This window comes from Podarcis melisellensis, assembly GCF_964234715.1.
Source record: "Podarcis melisellensis genome assembly, chromosome: 16".
Taxonomy (NCBI): Eukaryota; Metazoa; Chordata; class Lepidosauria; order Squamata; family Lacertidae; genus Podarcis; species Podarcis melisellensis.
Window position 1 is genome coordinate 38777924 of NC_138533.1, and position 13414 is coordinate 38791337.

Here is a 13414-nt window from a genome sequence, read left to right on the forward strand (position 1 = left end):
GCATAATGAAACCCCTAGAGGCTGGATTTATCATTCCCCCACATTTTTATTTCAGCTTGAATACTGAAAGTCTCCTGGAAAAGTGCTTGCCAATTCCTTGTTGGGTCTGTGCTGTTTTTTTAAAAGGTCATTTAAGTGATAAATACATAATGTTTAAAACGCTTGATAAAAGTAGAAGTGTAGTAGAAAGGACATAGGCAGGAACAAAAATTAAAAATAATAATACAAGCCTTGGTCATTCAATAATATAAAAAGCAGCAATATTACAGAGCTTGGACAAGGGGATGCCGCCAGGAGTTACAGTTCTGTAGCCATAGATGCAGCAGCCCTATAATAAAATATGCTTTTCGATCCTAGCATTCCTGGTTACATGGGCATAAAAAGCCTGAATTGCACCTGAAGACAATAATTTAGCATTGTTCACACACTTTTCTTCTCAACACCGGAATCTACGCTGCTGCTTTTTTAACAAAATGAATTGCTTTACAGCTTGAACCCATTCCAAGCTCTGGAGCACCTTTTTTTTATAAGGCTAAGACAGCTGTGGCCTCTGAGTGCTGTTGGACGTGCCCCAACTACACTGGCTGGGTCTGATGGAGTTCAGCAACATCTGGAGGTCCACAGGTTCCCACTCATTTGTACTGTCACTCATTTGTACTGTCCATTTTTATCATTAAAAGCCCAGCACATTAAAATGTCTGCTGTAGATTTTCCTGGAAGACGCTCAACCTCAGACTTTGGTTAGTCTCCACGGGAAGGGAATTCTGCCAATAGCAAAGGGATCTTCACCCATTCTGTGCCTCTGTGGAAGTAGCCAGTCCTGCCAAAAGGCTATTCCTGAGCGGTGAGCAGGCCTTAGCAGAGGTCTGTGGTTGGTGCTGTCAAGCCAACTGTGCATCTTTGCGCAGCAAGCACGGTGCGAGGGGCTGAGTCCAACCCTCTCGGAGAATGCCTGAGCAAGTGCAAGGGCTGCACAAGACCGCAGCTCATCTAGAACAAAGGCAGGCCAGAGAGCAGCGATGGAATAAATTAAATCACATGTGCAAGCTCCCAAGCACTGCCTGTGGGCACCAATGTGCTGTCAGTTCAGCCTATGGCACCTATGAGAAAGAGCCCATTAAAGAGCCCTTAAGCACACAGGAGGTGGTTTGCTCTTCCTGCCCAATCCCTGTTTGTGCTGGCTTCTCTCCTCCTACGCTTGGAACATGCCCCCATTTCATCCAGCGCCAGGACTGAACACCCCCTCTCCCAGCTGTTCTGAGCAGTGGGCATCTCTGGCCCATTTTGTGCTCTTGTCTCTTTTCCCGTTTCTTTAGACAGGGCAGCCATTTTATGTTACACCACATACCCACACAGCAACCATTTTGTGACTGTCTTGCTGGCCCATAAAACACTTGGCAACCCCTGAGCCACACTTTTTGGCATCTCAAAGTTTAATGAGAAGACGTGGGATGCTAATACAGGCTGCCTGATGGCTGTTTCTCTGGGCTTCCCATTATTTCCAAACCAGAGAATTACATGGTTCCTCCCTAACAACAACCCACAACTACTAAACAACCCCCCACTATCTGCCCTGGAAGACATTTTGTGCTTGCAGGCTTCCCCAGATGGATTCATGAGTCTTTCTCACAAGCGTTTACATAGTTAAGTTTTTCAGTCTCATTTTAAATGCATTTGCTCTTCTTTGTGTTTTTAACTAACATTTGAGTAAATTGCCTCGGGACAGTTATTTAGAAGGTGGTTAATAAATTGATGGTAATTAATTACACATTTTTCCTGGTTGTGCTGAGTGGGTGGGGGCTTCAAAACTGGAGAGGATGGGACGCATAAAGGAGCCCACGCCGTACTCTTGATAAACCACAATAACCCAGGAAGTCTGTCATTTAGTTCTACGCCAACAGGCAGCAGATTCCCCTCCTCTTTGAATCCAGCACTCATCATGAAGAGAAATTAAGCATTCATGTATCTCCTTCTCCGACAAGCTGGTGTCCTCCAGATGTTTTGGACTTCAGCACCAGCCTGCCAGAGGGCAGAAGTACAATGGAAAGCTTAAGTAGAGCAGCAAATAATGTGGACACACAGACTGCAGGATGACTTAAGATGCTGCTGCCCCCATGTAAACAGAGCTTTTACACTGGGAGCAGAGTAGAAGGAATGGTGAAAGTAAAGCCGTCAGCCACTTAAGCCCACCCAAAACAAATAGATTAATTGGGGCTACTAAGCGGTACCTGATTACAAAACAAACAGCAGAGAGAGAGGCCTGATGGTTGCTGCAGCAACAGTTTACTTCTTTCAACAGATCATGCATTTTGTGGCTCTGCCTCCAACTGGGAGATGTAGGCAGGCCCCATTTGGGTTTGAGGGAGGCTCTCGGAGGCAAGCGCCATGCTCGGCAACCATCCCAGGATTGGGTCAATTTTACAATGTGAGGGTTTGGAGTGAAAGAAAGACTGCATCGCTGAAAGCATCACTACTGGAAACTCTCTAGTCCACAGAAAGCTAGCATGTCAGGGGTATAGATTCTGATGAGTAGGGAATTTTTTGGTGCTGGTTGTTTTCTCTCCCAAGAAAAACATGGTAGCATCCAAACATGCAATTCTGCCTGCTGCTTTTAAAATTACAGATTTTACTGACATGGCAAAACTATTCTAGCAACTCGTATACTCCAGCAAAGGCAAGAATAGTGAGGGTGGGTAGAAATTACGCATGAAATTAGCCTTTCATTCCCTGGTCCTTTTGTTTCCTCAGCTAGTGGCTATCGGAGGACAGCGATGCAGGTGCTGGTCCCGTTCTAAAGATGGGGACGATGACACATTTTTCAGGTACAAAAAAAGCACAAAACAGCTACTTCTGCTTACAAGCTAATTGAAATATTCGTTAGCAGCAAAACCTATATATTTCAGTAAAATTCATTGGATTATATTCAAAAACTGCAGAAGCTATCTGTTATTCTGTTAAAATGTATTAAACCATGTTACATAACAGGAAGTGTTGGATTATAATTATTATTTTTAAAATCCTGATTATTACTTTTTGTACATGCCCATATAGATAACAGAGATCAAGTAAAACTGCTAGCAGGAAATTCTTGTTATCACTTCATCAGCTAGATACAATATCGTTTTCACTCAGCAGTGCTTGTTTTCAAATTTGTGCTTGAGCATGATTGTACTGAAGTCGAGCACTCTATGGGTTCTTCTGGCACATACAGCCCCTCAAAAAGAAAAGGGCTCTGCCCGCCTTGTATGTCTGGAGCACTCAAAACCCCACAAACCACACCACTGCTATGGTCTTGAGGATGGTCAAATGAAATCAAGGCAAACCACTCTCAAATGTAGCTGTGAATAATCTCTGAATCACAAAAGCCCAAGCATCACCGAAAACCCTGATGTGGCATTTCTGTTTGGTTTCCATGCAGTAAAAAATATCAATACAAAAAAATGTATGTATAGTAAACACCAAAGCAAAAAAGAGAAAGATGTATGTTACTGGAAGGATGCAAACACAATCTCCGCTTGATCGAAAGCATCACACTTAGCTGCCCACTTTCAACACGCTTTTAAAATACGGACCATTTTCTTCATGAAATATTTGACTTGGGAGTTTCTCCCCACCCTAAATGAGGTTGATAGTTTGGTTGATTTTCGCAAAATCTGTATGACGAGCTCTCACATCGCTCCATTCAGATGAAGCCCAGCAGCAGGCCGGTTTGAGGTCCTCGTATTTTGATATCAGACATGATCCTGTGATGGTCCTTATTTATGGCGGCTGGACGGATTCTGTTTTGTACAGCATGCTGCCACAAAAAGCTCTACATTCAGCATCTATATGGTTACCAGCCTCACAGAATGCTGGTTGGATCGCCCTGGGCTCCACAGGCTTCTCCCTCCATGGACACATGCTTTGTAACGGAGTCGGGGGTGGGGAGTCGGGGTGGGACCAGAGGGTGCGCTCCAACCAGAATGGCAGCTTTCAGGAAAGCAGTTCATTCTCGCCCACGTTTGGAAGGTCACTGATGCTCCTAAGGTTGTCTTCGCTGTTTTGCTTCCTGCTTTAAAAAGAATGAAGAACAAACGTGTTAAAAACCATACAACATTTTTTTCTCCAAGGTCAAATGAGAAGGGAGAGAGAAAATAGGCTACACATCTTCCAATTGCACCTGACGCCATTTCTATGGCTCTAGGACAGCTTTGATATATGCAAATAGAGGTTTGGGTGGGCAGTGATTGCACAGGTGCCTCTGCTGGGACAGGTGTGTAGTTTGTGGTGGTGGGGTGCTCCTGCATCCATCTTTGTTGCTTGAGGCTCGTGTAGCTTCAGTGGCTAAGAGTGCCTCCTACCAGTTATGGCTGGTACGCCAACTACAGTCACTCTTGAATGGGGATAGCCTGTCCCTGGTGAGTCATGCATTAGTAACCTCAAGACTCGATTGTTGCAATTGGCCCGGTCTGGAAGCTCCGACTAGTGTAAAATGCTGCAGCCAGACTGTGGGCAGAGCTGGACCACCAGCATCAAACAACCCCAGTGTTTAGGAACTCGCTACTGGGCCAAGTTCAAGGCTGTTGAATTAACTCACAAGGCCCTTGCCAACTGGGTGTTACCAATTCCATGGACCACTTGACCCCTGCCTGATCACTGAGGTCTTCAAGGGAAGTCACTGGCCGTGGTCCCCGTGGTCCAGATGTTTGGCTTGCATCCACCAACAGCTGTGCATTCAGTGGGTTAAATTATTGGTTAAATTTCCGAAGGCGTTTAAAGTAAGCCTTTTCTGGTTTTATGGTTAGAGAACTACAGTGTTAAGCAGGATAAAAATTGGTGAAATGAAAAACTAAGAATAAATAATCAGCCTTCAACAACCTGTTGCCCTCCAACTTCCAGTGTGGGCCATTGTCAGGGATGAGGGACAAGCCTCTACAAGGCAGCAGGCCTGGGTAGGCAGTGCTATAGCCTTCAAGAATGTAGCAGACGGCCAGTTCAAGAAAATGGGAGGGATTCCATGAAGACTATGACCATTGTTCCTCAGCACAAGCATTTCAGCTTGCCAGATTGAAGAGTCCCTCTTCTCCTGTACCTGCACACTGTTGTGGGGGTCCTCCCGTCCCCCCTGAGCCGAGTTTGAGAGGCATGGGGCTGCATGCAGGAGGGGGGAGTCTCCTTGCATTAGCAGAAATCCTTGGATATGCACATGCTTCCCCTAGTGGGGCTCATTAGTTGAATCCCGCCTGTAGCGATTTTTCTCTTATCTGATGAACAGGAATATAGAACCTATGAAGCGGCACTGTTTGCAACTGCAGCAAAGAAAACCTGAGTGAGAATTTTGCACCAAATTGTCCATAGTTTGCAGTGCCTTGTTAATATGAACAAGCTAAAATTAAAAGCAACCCCAATAAATTCTATGGTTAATTTTTATATATGATACGCAATGGCCTAGCATAGATCAAATTGCACCCTTAAAGTGCCAGGACAAGTCATGAGTAGAAAAGAAAGCACTCTGTATGAACACTGAGAGTTAAAGAGAATGCACACCCTCTCTAGGCTGGGTGTCTCACCACGGAGGAGAATCACACACACTGAAGTCCTTTGCAGCCCGTATTTTGAAAATGCACCAAAAAAATCCAAGAGCTGGCATGGGTCAAGTTTCTGCTGGCAGCCACATGCATATACATATATATTTCCCAACAACCAGGGGCATTGCTAGGTACATAAAGCACTCAGAGCAGAGACCCACAATAAATGGATGGAGTGCCTCTGGGCAAATTGAGATGGAAGGTGGTAGACGTTCACTGTGCTTTGCAAGGCATCCAGCTGCCCTGGAAGCAGATTAAATTAATAATAATGCTTTGAAACCCCCCTGCTGACAGCCCACCACCTCAGCATCCTGCTGTGTGCTACTGCTTAGTTGGGGAAGGGTCTTTGTTGAATCACGATCATGCTACACATTTCAGAAAGGGAACTCCAAAACAAGAGCATTCCATGCGTCAGAAGAAGTCGGCTTCATGCTCTCCCTTCCACTGACGACAACATGCAGCAGCTCAGAGACTTTGATTCCAGTTCATTGCATAACGGACAAACAGGTAGAAGGAGCTAGCAAGACAATTGGGATCTTTACCTTTGACTGATGAAATATTTCACAGTTCCCGATTTGTTTTTTCTGGAGTTGTGGGGTGGGGCGTGGGACAGCGGGTCAAGGAGAAGGAAAGGAAGTGGATATGAGAACACACAGCCATACGTACAAAATAAAAAAATTCCTTCCAGCAGCACCTTAGAGACCAACTAAGTTTGTTATTGGTATGAGCTTATGTGTGCATGCACACTTCTTCAGACACACACACACACACAAAACCAGCAATGTCTTCCACTGTCACACTCAGCACTGGCTGTGTAGAAGTACATATCTTTCCAGACACAGTTCAAAGAAACCAAACCATAAAATGGAGCAACGGAAGTAGAAGCACAATATTGTGTAATCTGCATGTCTCCAAGACAGCTGCTGTGGCCCAGGATTTGGTAGTTTGAGAAATCTTAGCTTTTGCCAAAGACAACAAGTCCGCTCACCCCTTTTGGCGTTGCGGGACAGAGGAGGCTTCACTGGGACGCTGACGTGGAAATTCAAACTGCGGTGCCCTTCCTGAACCCCCTCCGCCTATCAGGAACCGAATCCTGGCCTGCACCCTGCTTTGGCAAATGGGGCTGCAGGCTGGGACTTGGACTGTGCCAAGTAGCGCCACCGATGGAGCCGACGGTGGGCTTCCCTCAGATCCACTCCTTGCCCATTTAAGCATTCTACACCTGGGGCTCAGACTGTTTGTTCCTGCACCGGGTTTCCCTATCCCACCCACCCTCGGTTTAAGCTGATAGTCATTGACTTTGCTGTGGCTATGGTGGTCGCCATCCTTTAAGGGGCCAGGTGGGAATTTGCCCACTGGGCTAATTGGCACTGACCCGGTGATTTTGCCTACCTCACAACTGGTTGGGCATTGGAGTAATCCTTGGTTTTGCATGGAGGGGAGGTTGTCATCTCTGCCTGCCCCTCCAGACTGGGGTATCCCTTTAAAGGGATGGGGGTGGGGGGAGTGGCCATGTCCGCATGCCCTGGGGGAGCAGGGCCAAAGGCACTCCCCCAGATGGTGGCCCCTGGGGGAGGGGTCACCCTCTTGGATGTAGGTCTTAGGAACCCCCACCTGGATTGACCATGCGTCACTTCCAGCGGGTGGGCCAGAAGTACAGTGGTGCCTCGCAAGACGAAATTAATTCGTTCCGCAAGTCTCTTCGTCTTGCGAGTTTTTCGTCTTGCGATGCACGGTTTTCCATAGGAATGCATTGAAAATCAATTAATGCGTTCCTATGGAAACCGCCTTCCCCCGACCTCTTCTGGCGGGCGGCATTTTAAAATCGCCCGGGACAGCGGAGGACTTCTCCGCTGTCCGGGGCGATTTAAAAGCCCCTGGGAAGGCAGGCAGGGGGGACAAAGACTTTTGCCCCCGCCTGCCTTCAGAAGAGGTCCAGGACAGGCTTCGCGGACCTCTCCGCAAGCAGCGGGAGCGCTCCTTGTGGAGAGTTGCCAGCGCGCCCAGGCTTCGTGGCCCCGCCGCCCGGCTTCAGGAGGAGGCTTTCCCGCCCCGCCGCCCGGCTTCGGGACATCGTTCCGATGCCGGGCGGCGGGGGGAGGCTTTCCCGCCCCGCCGCCCGGCATCGGGACGATGCCCCATGCCGGGCGGCGGGGGGAGGCTTTCCCGCCCCGCCGCCCGGCATCGGGACGATGCCCCGAAGCCGGGCGGCGGGGGGAGGCTTCAAAAGCCGTCCGGGGGCTTTTAAATCGCCCCGGACAGTCCCGGGGCGATTTAAAAGCCCCCGGTTAGTCTTTGCTCCCCCCTGCCTGCCTTTCCGGGAGAGCGGAAAAGGCAGCGCTGCCTTCCCGCTCTCCCGGAAAGGCAGGCAGGAGGGAGCAAAGACTTTTGCCCCCCCTCCGCCCGCCTTTGGAAGAGGTCCAGGACCTCTTCCCAAGGCGGGCGGGGGGCAAAAGTCTTTTCCCCCCTGCCTGCCTTCAAAAGCCGTCCGGGATAGCGGGAAGCGCTTCCCTGCTATCCCAGACCGCTTTTAAAATGCTGGCGGTGGGGAGCAAAGCCTTTCGCCCCCGCCGGCCTTCCTGGACCTCTTCTGAAGTCTGGAGGGGGGGGGGAAAGGCTTTGCTCCCCACTGCCAGCATTTAAAAAAAGGTCCCCGGAGATTTCCCTATGGGCTTTCGTCTTGCGATGCAAGCCCATAGGGAAAATTGTCTAGTGAAGCGTCGCAAAAACCGAAAAACCCTTTCGTCTTGCGGGTTTTTCGTCTTGCGAGGCATTCGTCTTGCAGGGCACCACTGTATTTAGATTTCCCCATGCCCAAGCCAAACCTCTTTCATCTGTATTCAATAAAGTTGTGGCCTGTTTTGATCCAAAACCCAAGTGTTATTGGTCTCTTATTTATATGGGTTGGGGTATGGGAAGTCTGATGCTTGATGCTCCAAGAGTTTCTAATCCACAAAGTGCAAAATAAAAGTTTAGAGATGTTTCTATGAACTCTCACTACCTTCTGCTTAGCTACCCCTTTGAAAACTATGCAACCCTTAATTTATCCCGAATCCCTTGAGCTTCCTCTGACCAAAGAATCTGAATACTTTGGGTGTAGGCATGGACAGAGCGGCAGAACTCAAGGAGCCCTTACAAAAGGTATTTCCCATCAGCTATTCTGCACTATTTTAAATCATTTTTATCATTCATTATTCATTTCCCTAAGAAGGAAGGGAAATTGGCAGGAGGTGCTTGTGAGGCACAACAATCTTTTGGGCATCATAGTAGCAACAAATTAAATAAATTTAAAAAATATTTTAAAAATAAATTATCATTTTTTAAAATCCTAAGCAAACAAAGAAATAAAGTCAAATTTGGGGGAGGACTTATGGGGAGGGGAAAACACTTGGGGGAGATGTATATGACTTGTGGGCTGTAGGTTGGCCACTTCTGCTTCAGAGTGAATAAAGGTAAAGGTAAAGGACCCCTGACAGTTAAGTCCAGTTGTGAACGCGTTTGTCTGCTCTGCAGACAGTTTTTCCAGGTCATGTGGCCAGCATGACTAAGCCGCTTCTGGCACAATGAAACACCAAAACCAGAGCAGTGCACGGAAACGCCATTTACCTTTCTGCCATAGTGGTACCTGTTAAGCTACTTGCACTTTGATGTGCTTTTGAACTGCTAGGTTGGCAGGAACAGGGACCGAGCAACGGGAGCTCACCCCGTCGCGGGGATTCGAACCGCTGACCTTGCGATCGGCAAGCCATAGGCTCAGTGGTTTAGACCACAGCACCACCCGTGTCTGTGAATAGGTAAAGGTAAAGGGACTCCTGACCATTAGGTCCAGTCGTGACCGACTCTGGGGTTGCGGTGCTCATCTCGCTCTATTGGCCGAGGGAGCCGGCGTCCAGCTTCTGGGTCATGTGGCCAGCATGACTAAGCCACTTCTGGCAAACCAGAGCAGCACACGGAAACGCTGTTTACCTTCCTGCCAGAGCGGTACCTATTAATCTACTTGCGCTTTGACGTGTTTTCGAACTGCTAGGTTGGCAGGAGCAGGGACCAAGCAACGGGAGCTCACCCCGTCGCGGGGATTCAAACCGCCGACCTTCTGATTGGCAAGTCCTAGGCTCTGTGGTTTAACCCACAGCGCCACCCGCGTCCCCTGTGTCTGTGAACAGAAAGCTACAAAAGTAGACAGCTCAGCCCCTGCACTTTTTGGAAAGTGCTGTCTCCAGCATCACTCTGTGACCAGCAGCCACCCCTCACAATTCCCTTTTCTACAGAAGTTCTTAAAAATAAAGCAAGCCCATCTTTTTTGCATTGCTTTTCTCCACCTCTTAAAACAACAACAACAACCCTACCCCTGCCTTTCCCAAAGCTGGTGGTGCTGCAGGAGAGACCCACCTTCCAGCGGTGGGTTCAAGCCACCAGTGTGTTAAACACCAAAGTCTCCCAGTGGTCCATTTAAAGCTCAATAAGCACTTGCCCTCTCACCTTTTCCTTCACAGAGGCTCTGGCTATGTGTCTTTACCTGAATCTGAGATGTAGCTGGTGGACATGAGGACAGGGCCTTCTATGCATGGGCACCACACTTATGGAAAACCTTGTCTTTAAAAATTTGGATAGCCCCCTGCCCATGCTTTCAGACACCAAGTAAAAACTTTTCAATTCAGACACACTTTTCTACAATGGGTTGCATATACAAAAATAAATATATTAATAAAAATTATGTTCTGGTGAACAGCTGTAGTTCACACAGGCTCCTGGACAGGCATGTCACGAGACTCAGCCATGTTTCTACATGAGGTAAGCACCTCAGATCATAACCTCCCATGTTATGGCTGCACACTGAAGGGGAAGACAGTCAACGCCATCTTTTATTGACAAGGCTGGCTCAAAATAGTTTGCTGCCTGAGGTGGAGCAGCAGAAAAGCATCATCCAAAAGTCAAAGTGCAAAGTTTCCAAGGGAAGCAAGGTTATTCTTCCACACTCCCTACAGTAAAACACAATTCATATTCCATTAAATAAATATGAACCTGCTGTCTTCTGCTTGTACAGATACCTCAAGTTTGTTTAATGGCAGGGCTGGGCCTGTATGTTAGGCATTGCTGAGCACCTCTAACTTCCAGGGAAATTCCCCATGAAAATTCTCCACAGCACATTTGGAAAACTCTTGCCCTTCTCCACAGCTCAAGGCTCCTGCGTCAGAGACTTACGTCAACAGATTCCCTGGCGCAGAAAGGGATCGCTCTTCTCTTCTACTCCCCTCAAATGGGTTCCCAAAAGATCTTTTCCTGATCATTGATTTTACCAGGATCTGAAAGAGAAGATTGTGATTGTTTTACTATTACTGGTATTTCTGTATTTATATGGTGCCGCCTTCGTCAACCTGGCACCCTCCAGACTGTTTGAACTACAATCCCAAGACATCTGAGGGGACCAGGGGTTGACTGCATCCAGTAAGCTAGCACCTCAGGGAAAGGACTACATGAAATTTATTTCTGATGTGTTAGCTTAATGCAAGGAGACAGGCTTTTTAAAACTAGCTCATTCCAGGCAAAGGCTACATATAGATTTTCCTGTGTTGTACTAGCAAACGACATGCAGGGGAAGGAGGACTCAGAAACATGGACCCCCCCCTCCCCACAATCTGAAGTGATACTGTCCAGTATTCCTCCTCATTCTGCATCTCAATTGATGATGTACAACAAATACAGTCTAAATAATTAAAATATGCTAAATTTTGTATTTTGCTATAATGCCTGCAAAGGTTGAAGTTTGGCTTAAAAATGCAGTACATTTTGCATTTTAACCTGTATTTTAAATTGGTTTCCCCCCTACTCCCTATTATGTTTTTACTGTAATTTTTACTGGTGTTAGCCACCCTGAGCCCGGCTCTGGCCAGGGAGGGCGGGGTATAAATAATAATAATAATAATAATAATAATAATAATAATAATAATAATAATAATTCATTCTGCATCAGTCAAGGAGACCCTTTGGCCTACAAGCCAAACTTGACCACCAGGCATTTTGGGGAAGCCACCCTCACTCGACCTATGCCAGATACCCCACATGAAGTCAGGTGGGGGCTTGGTAAAAACCAGGTGTTAAAAAACCATTGGGAGCTTAAAGGGGGCTCCCTATTTCTCCTTTGCTGGAACAAGGTGCACCCCCAACTTCCTTGCTCAAGGAGCGGGACGTGGCTTCCATTCAGTGCAAATTGCTTCTCCCACCTAGTGCATACGGGTCAGAGGTTGAAAGGATCAGGATTGGCGGGGGGGGCTGCACAAGCCTTCCTGCCACCACCAGCAGGGAGGAAAACAAAGGGGAGAAAGTCCCCAAAGGAACTCTCTCTGTTTCTCACTCCCTGCAGCTGTGCACACCCCCTTCCCACAGCAACAGCATATTTGGGACGTGCCCTTTTGAATCAAGCATATCCAACCCACAAGCAGCACTTGGGTCTCACTCACCACAGTGGCCAAGCTTGGGATGTGCTTGACCGAATTCTCCACCTCTTCTTCGGTCACTTCTATGAGCGTGCAGTTCTCGTCCTCTGTCGGCAATGGTTCCACCCCGTTCTTGGTGACCCAGGGGTGCACCTTGTTTGAGAGAAGGGGGAGAAACACCACACATTGCCTTGATTTCACAGCTGGAGAGGAGGGAAGCCCTATGATTTGGTGACCCAGAGACTCTTCTTGTAAAAAGATAAAAAGCTAGGCAGAAGCCGATAATTGTTTCATTTTGGGGGGAAGAGGGAACAATTTAAAAGAAACACACTTCCCCTGGACCTGGAAGGACAAAGGACTCAGCACTATGAAACTTTATTTTAAAATAAGATTATGAAAATGGAGGAAGCATCCTTGCATTTGTCGTGGGGGTGGGGGTGGGGAATCCCTCGGAAATCCAGCTACCACAAAACAATTCCCAGCTAAGACCGCAGTTTGATACACACCATGGTAGCTCCTAGATTGAATTTCTTGTAATAGGCTGTCAGGGCCTCTGAAGCGCATTTGGCAACTGGAACTGGTCGATAGCATAGCGGAAGGGTTGTCAACTGGAACAGGCTCTGGGGAACACATACAATGCCCTCATACCAATCAGTGGTGTGGACACACTTGGCACACAGTGTACATTTGGGGTGTCAAAAGGAGAAGGTGTAGAAAAGGGAAGACCAAAACCATCCAGGGGCTGGTTAGAACGGGGCTTTCTGGTCGAGAGGGGGTAAAGAGAGTAAGAGTAAGTATAACAGAATTCAGCCCAAGAATACTAGAATCGGGGGTGAGCCAAGGAAGACAAAGGGCGGGAAATTCAGGACTGTCAAAATAAGAACTTCTTCACACACTCACAACAAGGCTCACAAGGCCACCATCATGCTGAAGGCAAACAGGTCTGTGGCTAATCAGACCTGGATGAGTACCAGATGAACACCACCATGGGTATCATGACAGAAGGAAGGAACATTAAATAAATGCAAGAAGATGGATGGATGGACAGACAGACAGACAGACAGACAGACGATACCACACAAAGCATTAAAAAATACCACAAGTTGTGGTGATAGCTATGAATTCAGATGTCTCCAACCATTTCAGGCCCGGAACCCAAACATGCATTTTGTGACCCCTGCCTTCATTATTTTCAACCATATATTTGTATGGTGGTAATGCTGCTTTTGCAACCCACCTTAGATAGGGCTGTGACCCTGTAAGTGGATCTCAACTGGGCTAGACAAATTCATGAAGGTTTTGGCTAGCCATTGTTACCATCCACAGTGGGTCTTTCCAGCTTGCAAGCTCAGAGACAGCCTGTCTTTGAGTATCAGCAACTCAAGAGCAGAGTGGAGGGGAGGGGCTACTATC

The 13414-nt window shown here is 47.5% G+C and overlaps 1 protein-coding gene across 10 annotated transcripts in view; it reads right to left on the reverse strand.

Annotated features, from left to right (window-relative positions):
* Nucleotides 1-26: 26 nt before the first annotated feature.
* CAMKK2 (calcium/calmodulin dependent protein kinase kinase 2) overlaps nucleotides 27-13414 on the reverse strand; it is a 52557-nt gene continuing 39169 nt past the window's right edge. For 4 of the 10 annotated variants that reach the window (XM_081892796.1, XM_081892798.1, XM_081892800.1 and 1 more), the window contains 5 exons: nucleotides 12508-12621; nucleotides 12026-12154; nucleotides 10770-10870; nucleotides 6110-6151; nucleotides 27-4051 (listed from right to left, as the gene is read on the reverse strand). In XM_081892796.1, coding sequence (XP_081748922.1) covers nucleotides 3973-4051; nucleotides 6110-6151; nucleotides 10770-10870; nucleotides 12026-12154; nucleotides 12508-12621 — 465 coding nt within the window. In that variant the 3' untranslated portion in view covers nucleotides 27-3972. The remainder of the gene's footprint in view (nucleotides 4052-6109; nucleotides 6152-10769; nucleotides 10871-12025; nucleotides 12155-12507; nucleotides 12622-13414) is intronic. The other 6 variants (XM_081892801.1, XM_081892802.1, XM_081892804.1 and 3 more) reach the window with 6 other exon arrangements.